The sequence below is a fragment of the Oryx dammah genome, unplaced genomic scaffold, assembly GCF_014754425.2.
Source record: "Oryx dammah isolate SB20612 unplaced genomic scaffold, SCBI_Odam_1.1 HiC_scaffold_29, whole genome shotgun sequence".
NCBI classification, from domain to species: domain Eukaryota; kingdom Metazoa; phylum Chordata; class Mammalia; order Artiodactyla; family Bovidae; genus Oryx; species Oryx dammah.
Genome location: NW_024070213.1, coordinates 111,103,738 through 111,114,156, shown reverse-complemented (window position 1 = coordinate 111,114,156; position 10,419 = coordinate 111,103,738). Strand labels below are relative to the sequence as shown.

Genomic DNA, 10,419 nt, shown 5'->3' with positions numbered 1-10,419 from the left:
CCGTGTTCTTGCCTGGAGAATCTCAGGGACGGGGGAGCCTGGTGGGCTGCCGTCTATGGGGTCGCACAGAGTCGGACACGACTGAAGTGACTTAGCAGCAGCAGCAGCAGCTCCTGCATTGCAGGTGGATTCTTTATCATCTTCGCCACCAGGGAAGCCCTTACTATACTGTTAACCTAAGCATAAACATGATTCAACCACAACATGTCATCAATCCGTAAGGCTACAGGGAGGCCTTCTGCACAGACTTGGGAATAAAATTTTCTACTGAGAGCTGCTCTTTAAAATGAACAAATGACTGTTTAGAACAAAGACATGCTAAGTCACCCGGAGGAAACAGAATGGCTTCCAGGATGGTAGAAAGTTGCAGTGATTTAGTATTTTAAGAAAAAACTGGGTATGTCAGTTTAGGTAGTGTTAGACACAAAAATGGAGTCACTGAGGCAAATCCAAACATTGGTTGGATCTCTGGGATCACTGCTCAGAAAGGAGACTTAGTCAGTCTTTCCACTGGTCCATTTGTCTTCATTCATTCACTCATGCATTCATTCACTGAAATAGAGTGCCTACTTGGTTAAGCAGTGCTGCAAACAGGGAAGTGAAGAAGTCCCCATTCTCACGAAGTTTATTCTAGTGCGGAAAGCAGTCATTGTAAAAAATAAACACTAATAACATTAGATGTGTGCTTCAGAAAGAGCTTACCAGGGTAGGAAGGTCATGGAGAAGGAATATGTTTAGATTGAAAAGCCAAGACGGTATCTCTAAGGAGGTGACCACAAAGCAGAGATACCTGAAGAAAGTGAGGAAGTGAGCCATGTGAAGATCAGAAGGAAAGAGGTGGTGGTGTTTCTTTTAATATGGAACTCTTCATGTCATCCTTGCACAGGGGCCACGCTCATCTTCTCTGTATCGTTTCAATTTTAGTATATGTGCTGCTGAAGTGAGCACAGAGGGAAAGAGTTTTCTGCAGACAGAACAGCAAATGGAAAACAGGGTGAGACGACTTGAGTGTTCAAGGGACGGAAGGAACGTCGGTCTGGGTGCTCATTACTGCTGTCCGCCAAGACTTCTCTCCTCTTCCAGGCTCAAGGTGGGACGGAACCACCTGGCTCTTCTGTGCATGGGTTAGCACCGTGTGACTAGTTCTGGACAGTGAGTCATGAGTAGAAATGCCATGTGCCACTTCTGAACACAGCCAATCAAAGACCCTATAGATCTCTTCTCTCTCTCTGGCATGATGACTGGCAAAGACAGCAACTGCTCCATCAGCCCTGATCTAGGAGTGAAGAAGAAAATCACGTGGGGTCAGAGCTCCTAGCTGACCTTTAATAGCTATGTGAGGACATTAATACGCACTGTGTCAAGACTCTTGAGATCTGGAGTTGTTACCTCAGTATGGCATAACTTGTCCTGACAGTGTCACTGGTGGGGAGAAAGCTGGAGGGAGAGTGGTAGGGGGTAATATTTAAGGATAAGCAGGAGATAGAACATGGACAGCCTTGTAGACTATGAAAAATTTGGATTTCATTCTGTGTGAAGGAAAAATCTTTGGAAGACTGAGCAGAGGGATGACATGACAGGATTTGCATCTTAAAAAGAATCACTTAGTCATGTAGAAGAAGCCCTTGTTCATGAGAAATACATACTGCGGTATTTAGGGAAACAACTTGCTTTCAGATGGTTCAGTAAAGTGTGTGTGTGTGTACACACTCATGCATGAACAAAGGGTTAAATGGTAATTGGTGAATTTTGATGTAGGGTTTGTGGGTGTTGTGCTCTTTTCTCAACTTTTTTTGTGGAGTTAAAATTTTTTACATAAAAAGTTGGGGGTAGGGAAATCAGTCCAGGATAAAATGCAAGGTCTAGAAGCAAGACGATTAGGAAGCTATGGCAGGTGAGAGGAAGGGACTGGGGGCTGGAAAGGCAATCCTGAGAAATGGGCAGATTTGAAATCTACATTTGTGGAGCAGTGGGATTTGCTGGTTGGCTGCAGGATGTGAAGGTGAGACTGGAGTCAAAACGGCTCCAGGTTTTTGTTCTGACTGAGTGGGAGAGTGGTGATGCCACTAACTGCAATGGGACAGCAGAGGAAGAACCAGGTTTAGAGGATGTGAAACAGTCATCCTGTTTTGGACACGTTAAGGGTAAGCATCCATGTGGAGACTGGGTTGGGAGGTGGATAAATGAGTTGGTAGGTGAGAGAAGAGGTTGGCTGGAAATACAAAGTTTGGAATCATCGGCATGTGGTAGCACCCAAGTTATAGAACTAAATAGAAACCCACAGAAAGCAAGTGTAGGTGAAGAAGGCCACGACTGAGCACTGGGGAACTGGAGCATAACTGGCTGGGAGGGGGCTCATTCGGTTAATTTGATTTCTCTTGTTCTCATTCCACACTTACTGAGCAACCACCTGATTATTACTTGACTTCCCACATATAGGTCCGACTGGTCAGATTGTCTTGGAATGATCTCGTGACAGTTCTTATTGTAAATAAATTGGTCACACTCACAAGTGTGGTTAGATTCAGTCCCTAAGACAGAGCCATTCTCGGCAGCCTGACAAAATCTGAGTCTCCATAAGGAGCCAGACACAGGACTGGAAATTCTCTGAGGAAATGAAGGCCACGCTACTTGCCAGTACTTCTTTGGCTCAGAGCAACCTCCTGAGGAAGAATGTTTCCAGAATTGTGAAAACCGCTACCCAGTTATGGCTAAGAGAGTATTCCCTTCTTTGACTGTATCTTTTTTTTTTTGCTGTAAAAGCACTGACCCATTAGTGTATATCTCACATCGTTCTTCTTCCATCATGATCTTGCATTTCCTTAGGTCAGGATCCTTATTTTAGCTATTTAAGGGGTATTCTATATGTGTGTGCTCTAAATTTATTTTTTAAAATTTTATTTCATGTCAATAAGTAGCATTCAAATGGCTCAAAAATCAAAATGCCATTAAGGTATCCACTGAGAAATCACCTCTTCCCTAGGCATGTTTGTCACTGTCCCTAATCCATTTAGTTTGTGGATCCATCTAGATTTGTATGTGTGCTTAGTCACTCAGTTGTGTCCAATTCTTTGCAACACCATAGATTAGCCTGCCTGGCTCCTTTGCCCATGGAATTCTCCAGGCAAGAATATTGGTGTGGGTAGCCATTCCTTTCTTCAAGGTATTTTCCTGACCCAGATATCAAACCTGGGTCTCCTGTATTGCAGGCAGAGTCTTTACCATCTGAGCCAGGAGGGTTGCTACCAATCTCTTGCTATTTATAAAGCTCCATCCTAGCCCCACTCCCCCTAAAACTAGAGTTTTTCTTTTCCCTGCTTTTCTGTGATGATGGGAAAAACATATTCTATTCCTTTTGGAAGGGAATGAGTAATTTCTGATGAAAGTTCAGGCTCAAATTGAACTCTTCCCTGTCCGTTTTAGTCTAAAACATGGATATCATAACCCTTCCAGTGTAACATGGTTAAACAATTCTTTGGCTAAAGCAATTGAAGGATGTTCAACTATTTAATGCCTATTGTTTTGGGAATAAAAATGGATTGTGCTGGCCCAATGAGAAAAAATAAGGGGTTCATAAAAGTTATTGGGGAAAATGTGTTTGTGGAAAGTGGACTGACATATAACTACAGAAAACAATAATAAAAACCTCAGTTGAGCAGCTTTTTTCTCCCATGGTATAGCAGATTCTGTTTTCCAAAGATAGCTGCCTCAACATATCTCATCCCACATGCTCTTCCTATAAGGGGACATCAACATTTCCCATTGAGTGGTGGGGCCTGTGTTCCCTCCCCTTGAATTTCAGCTGACCTTTATGGCTGCCTGAGCTGACAGAATACAGTGAAACTTATCCAGCTAAATCCAAGCAACTCTCAGAACCGTGAGAGGTACAGTGATTCAAATCAAGTAAAATTTGAATAAAATTTTTGAATGAATAAAAATATTCATCATGCAGCAATAAAAACAGGAACATGGTCTTGATTTTAATCATCTTTACATTTTCTTTGGTCTTCTTTAATTTTTATTCAGATTTTACTTTATCTATTTTTGTTGCAGGTCACCTCAAACCCTTTGTGGAAGTGGGTTTAAGTGTAACATAACCACATTTTTTGAAATGTTCTTTTATCTAACTCAGTAATGTGAACTCCCTAGTGTTATTCTGCAAAGGACAAGGATGACTCATGAAAGCTTTATCACCATTTTTTAGGATGTTTTTAATGAAAAGAAAAAAGATTGCTTTGTATAGACCTGTTCTACATTTTCTGCCTTTTTCCCCTGCAAACAGATTCTTTTCCATGAAAGTTTGATAGAAATAATTAGGGCCTCATCTATGAGGACCAGAGCTCCCTAACAGACATTAATTGGCTACTACTATGTGGCAGATATTAGATTAGGTACCAACACAAACACTCCCAGCCTACAAAGGGGCTCCTGGACCAGTGACTATTTATAGCTATAAACGCCTACCAAATGAAAGGCATGGGCATGCATGTCTGAATGCCTTCACTGATAGAGAAGTATTTAAAACAACAGCAGCAAAATAAAGCAAAGTTATCAAGAGAACTGACAGGCAATTTTAAAAAGTGAATGAAAAAAATGATACAATAATTTTACAGTACATCTATATATCTATGGATTTAGTATAAGAAAGAGAAATAATACATTCTCTCCATAATCACAGAAGTGAAACAGTGTTATCACATATGACATAAGAGGTCCAGAGTGGCTTGACTCAGACGGTAGGCTAAGATGGTAAAGAATCTTCCTGCAATGCAGACCTGGTTCGATCCCTGGGTCAGGAAGATCCCCTGGAGAAGGGAACAGCTACTCACTCCATTATTCTTGCCTGGAGAATTCCATGGGCAGAGGAGCCTGGCAGGCTACAATCCATGGGGTCTCAAAGAGTCAGACACAACTGAGCAACTAACACTTTCACTTTCATATAACATAAACCTTACAAAAATAAAATTTTATTTGATATAAAAGGTTTGCAATGATGGAACATTAGTTTTTTGTGTGTCATCCTTGTGCAAGGGTCATACTAATGTTACTGCTCACATTTTAGTCTGTGTGCTGCCCAGCTGAGCAAGGGAGATTACAATCTTTTAATATATTGTCAGTGTTGCTTTTTCAAGTTTAACTGTAATGAAATTTTAAAAACTGGTTTTCCTAAATTTAATTTCAGTCCAACTGGTGTCACTATCCACTACACATTAACTTTTAAGGAAAAGTGCCTGAAGGTAGGAACCATATCTATTTATTTGCCACAGTATATTCAGCATCTGGTACATAGCAAGCACTCAATAAGAATTTGTTGAATTAGTAAACAGGAAACACATAATTAGAACAGATTAAAGAAAACAGTTTTATTCAACAAGCCCTTCTGAATACTCGGTATGAATATAGTACTGTCTGGGATGTTATAGAGAAATACCAAAAGTAGAAGATACTGCCCTTATTCACAGTTAGAGTCACAATATTATTTGCATTTATAAACCTTTAAAATATAAACATTAAAAAATTCATATTAGACATAAATATAGCAGTCTCTCGGTATCCAAGAGGGATTGGTTCCAGAACACACCCCGGCCCCGCCCCCCAGCAGACACTAAAATCTGTGGACTTTCAAGTCTTATAAAAAATGGCACAGCATTTGCATATAAGCTATCCACGTAGTCTTTGTACTTTAAATCATCTCTAGATTACTTATAATACCTAATACAATGTAAATACTATGTAAATAATTGCCGGTGCACCTGGCAAATTAAAATCAGGCTTTTGGGAAATTTCTGTAAATTTTTTTCCCGAATATTTTCAATCCACAGTTGGTTGAATCCATTGATGTACAACCCACAGATCAAAGAGCCAACTGTAACCCTCAAATTATTTGTTACTACTGAACTATGGCTATGCATCAAATACAAGAAAACCCAACACATACATGAACTATCTTGCAAGCTCTCAGAGAACAGGAGAAAATGATAGTATGATTTTCATATTCTTTTTGGAATTATTTCAACTAAAGAAATGAAAATAAATACAATCCACAAAATCCTATTTATGGTAACATACTCAATGGTGCATGAATGGTGAAAAAAATCTATCCAGGCTCTAAATAAGGGGACAATTAAAGTAAAAAATAATTTTACTTATATACTGTTTGAGAAAAAATAATGAGACTTTTGCTACAGAAATTATGAGTAGGAGAAATAAATTATTTTCAATAAAGCAAATAATATTTTATGAACTAAAGTAGGATGGCATTTGGAGACTTCATCCAAATCTGAGATTATTCTATTAACTAACTATAGAAAGGCAACGAAGAAGGGAAGAGTGAAAAAAGATACAGAAAAGTAAAAGGGAGCTATGAGAAAACACCTTCCCCCCAAACCACAGACTAACTCAAGAGCTGAGACACAGGGACACTGAAGGGGAAAAAAAGATCCTCAGACCTTGGCTTCACTCATCCAGGCTTCCTCCTCAGAACTGTTCCATAGTGAATGCAGTCTACAATATTCATATCCGAATGTCTGGTGGCCTCATATACTTCTCAAGACTTTAAAGTTCTGCTGTTTTCCTAACTAGGTTGAATTAACTTGAAAATCAGTGATCACATGCCTGCCTTGTTTTATGGCTTGAGTTGGATTAAAACTCTGGTTAATAAAAAGCTTCCAATTTTATAGTTCCTCTTCTGAATCTTGATCATAAACTTCCTGAGGCTGTCTCTTAATACTGATTACTAAGTCAACAGTCAAAATGTTTGTCAAGCACTGAAGAACTGAAGTTAGTAACTGGTATTTACCAGCAACTGATTCCAAACCTGTTTGGTTGCTTATCATGGGTTGACTGGTTTGCAGTGCCTGGAGAGCTCTTACATATACTTGTGGAAAGCTGTAATTTCCTTTCTTAGACTTATACAAGATTTTGGGAACGCCTACAAGTGCATTAGCTATTATCCTACTAACCATGGTTTGTTCTGATTGCTGGCAGTTTTTGGCATAGTTGAGAAGATAGTAATGCAATAAAATCTCAAAATTACCACCCACAGGCAAAACACAACCAGCTGGTATAGATGAGAAATAGTAACTTTGGGAAGTACACATCTCTAGTGACTTATATCTCAGTGGTAAAATGCTGTCCTTTCTAGCAAGTTTTGTAACCTGTAACTTTTCGTAAGAAATTTCTTTTCTAGTATTTTCTGTTTTTGAGTTAGCAGAATTACTTTCAATAAATGGTTCATGGTCATCCATTATCCTCCCTTTGTTTGGGGATGAACATCTCAATGTTTCATCTGTCTGGTGTGAATCTGTTACTGCCACTTTTGGTGTTGAACACAATACATTTTTCTCTAATTTGACGCTTGGAACTATCAAATCTGAACATACTTTTAAATTCGTTTGAGTTTTTGCCAGTTCACCTTTGTTCTTTACAACAGTGTCCTGATACGACCTTTGTATTGAGCTGGTCACAATTTCTGGTAACTCATTACTTTCTCTACTATTCTTATATATACGAGGACCTGATGTACAACTTTGGTCACTGGTTTGTGTCACATAATTTAGATCAAGGTCTTTAAATACCTGCCGAAGCATTTTAAATGCTCCATGTAAAGCATCCTCATGTTGTTCAACAAGACCCTGCACCGGTCCACAAAGAACTATACAATGTGGTGTAAATGAACAGGTGCTCATCAAGCCAAGATGAACATACCTTTTGGATCTAAGGATGAGGGGTTTACAGAATTTCACCAAAGCAGTGTGAGAGAGTTCATACTGAGAAGAGGCCTCTGGTAGTACAAAGGGAACAAGACGAATGACTCTCTGGATAACAGAAAGTTCTTCGGATGATAAACACTCCACCACAGATATGCCATTCAGTCCTGCACAATAAATTACTAAGTCTGGTTGCTTCACAGTAGATAGGAGTAACTTTACATTCTGATTCTGTAAATGTTTCACTATTGCTTTTGTTCTTTCTGTAATCCAAAACTGAGATGTCTGAAACTGTGCTTCTGAATTTAGAATAACCTCTGATCCAGAAATTGAAAAAAGAGGCTGAATGGTTTCTGTTACTATCACTATTCTTATGTCACCATCTGCTGGACAGTACACAGAAAAGTCTCTCTGAAGCACAAGCCCAGCTATGATCCTGGAATCGGAAACAGGAAGGCCGGTGACACCAACTTTCAACTCAACAAAACAGTCATCCACTATCTCAAGTACTTCTTCAAACCTACTTTCACAAGCTGTACACTTCAAAACATAGTCATACATCAACTGAGATATCAAGTTGCGATTATTTCTTCCCACTCTTCCACAAAAGTATGCCCCTAAGAGCATCTCTAAAGAACCCCTACACAATGTTCTTTCTTTAGTGCCTGAAGAAAAGATGGACAAGAAGTGTCTACTTAAGTAACGGTCCATAACATAGTCTAATGTTTGTGTCTGAAATGTTAGAAGAGCTTGGGAAATAAATTTCCACTGACAGCAATTTTTCCAGTGCCTTCCACAGGTTTGAATATTTTCAAAAGGGAAAAAATCCTTTTCCTTGCCTGTGATCTCACGAAGTCCTCTGAGTAAATGGCAAAGAAAGATAATAAATGTTTTAGCACCATCTCCTGTTTTTCTTAGATGACTGGAAACACAGGCCACCATCACCCTGCACAAGAAAGAAAGAAAGCAACTCAGATTTTCAGAGGGCTGCCTTTCCACATCTGAATCAAGTTGAAAGCATGTTTTTACACCTATAAAATGAGAATACTATCTCGTTAATGTACTTACTTTGTTTTTTCCCTTTTAAAATTTACTTAAATACAGGCTGAATGGTTTCTGTTATTTAAAAGGGAAAAACAATAGAACCACCTTTGTGCTATTTCAAGATTCTAGGGTTGGGTCGAGCTGGAAGGAAAGGCGAAATGCTCTTTTCAGTTGTGGAATGTTCCCTAGGACAGTGCTCTAACACTGAGCGTACACTGGTCTCATCCAAGGTCAGTTTTCTCCAGAAACAGCTCCCGAGAAGCCCCGACCTCTTTACTATCTTCTGGGCTATAGGACCTCTAGCTCCTACTGGCAGAATGGCTGGGCTTTTTCTGCTGGGCGAGAGGAAGAAGGTCAGTTTTCCCAAAGAGCAAAATCTTACGGGCAAGAAGTCCAGGGAGATGACGGGAGGTGTCCGTCTGGAGTGTGGGACGCGAGTACCTAATTAAAGGATGCCCTAACGGGCCGGAGCGTGCGTGGCGGGTACCTGGCTACGGGGTGCTCTAAATGAAGCGCCTTCAACAGGCGGCCTCCATCCCGGCTGAGCAGCACCTCGCCAGTGGGCTTGGTACACAGAACTTGCCGCCCTTCGGGCCCCAAGCAGCCGCTCACGATGGTTTCTAGCACTTCCGCCACATGCAACGCCACCGTCACAGACCCCGCAGCGGCCATAGCCCTCGGGTTCCAGCGGCCTACGCACGCCGCTCCCAGAAAACCAGGATTGCCGGGAAGGAACAGAGCGCGGGTACCGCCGGAAGCGGAAGGGGCGGGTAGAAGACCGGAAGCCGGGGGGCTAGGCTTCTTGGTTGGACGAGGGTCGGCCGTCCCACCCCACGGTTCGGCCAGTAGAGCTAGCGGTCTGAAAGCCCGTGAAGGTAGACAAAAGGTCGGGGCTTCTCTGGAGCGGTCTCTGGAGAGGAAGCTGAAAGCCCTTCCCCAGCTCCCTAGGTGAATTCATTCCTTTCCTGGAGGCCTCAGCTGCCACCAGAACCCTCAGTTTCCCAGGAGCTCGGCACGATAGTGGAGGGACTGGGCCCTGCGGCTAGAATTCGGTTCGTTTCTAACTGCCGTCAAAAATTCGTTCCCAGACCTCTGCCTTGAACTTGTGCATATCCTGTCCACATTCTGCCCCAGCGGTTTTCTTTCGTGCTGCAGGCCAGATGAGGAGGGCCTGGCCACGGTCACGAGCTGCAGGCTTCATGCGTTCTGAGGGGGCTTTGCCACATTTCCTGGGCTTAAGTATCAACAACATGAAATCCTCGCCACCGCAATTTTCTTTTTCTTTAGCAGAGGTGATAGATGTGAGGACTTATTGGTAATCAATAGTATGCTTTAAAAACAATGACCCAGGATTATTGCACACAATCCGACGGCAGGAAAAAAAAATACTGTTAAGCAGAAAGAACATACTGTTTTCGTACGTTAAGACACACCCCTCTTTTAAGGATGAAATGGTAAAGAGCATGGGTTTAAGATTTACCTGGGTTTGCTGTGCCATTTACATATCTGTGACATTCTTTGTCTCCACTTTTTTCATCTTAAAAGAAAAAATGGTGATATGTAAAAAACCTTTTGAGGGTGGCAGTGGACAGTGTTTACAAAGCTGTGGGATTTTTTTTTTTTTTTGGCATGGTGTGTCATAAGTACTAAGCACTCAACAAATACA

The 10,419-nt window shown here is 41.1% G+C and overlaps 1 protein-coding gene and 1 pseudogene across 2 annotated transcripts; both read right to left on the bottom strand.

Annotated features, from left to right (window-relative positions):
• Positions 1-851: 851 nt before the first annotated feature.
• On the bottom strand, positions 852-948 carry LOC120859024 (annotated as a pseudogene).
• A 3,671-nt stretch (positions 949-4,619) lies between these two features.
• BBS10 (Bardet-Biedl syndrome 10) lies at positions 4,620-9,521 on the bottom strand. Of its 2 annotated transcripts, none has more exons than XM_040233859.1 (2): positions 9,136-9,521; positions 4,620-8,655 (listed from the first exon to the last, which is right to left on the bottom strand). In XM_040233859.1, exon 2 carries the CDS (start codon positions 8,649-8,651, stop codon positions 6,675-6,677), a length of 1,977 nt encoding a protein of 658 aa, XP_040089793.1. In that variant the 5' UTR covers positions 8,652-8,655; positions 9,136-9,521; the 3' UTR covers positions 4,620-6,674. The 2 variants fall into 2 exon arrangements, with proteins under 2 accessions (XP_040089793.1, XP_040089792.1); XM_040233858.1 differs by having other exon boundaries at positions 9,241-9,513.
• Positions 9,522-10,419: the final 898 nt, after the last annotated feature.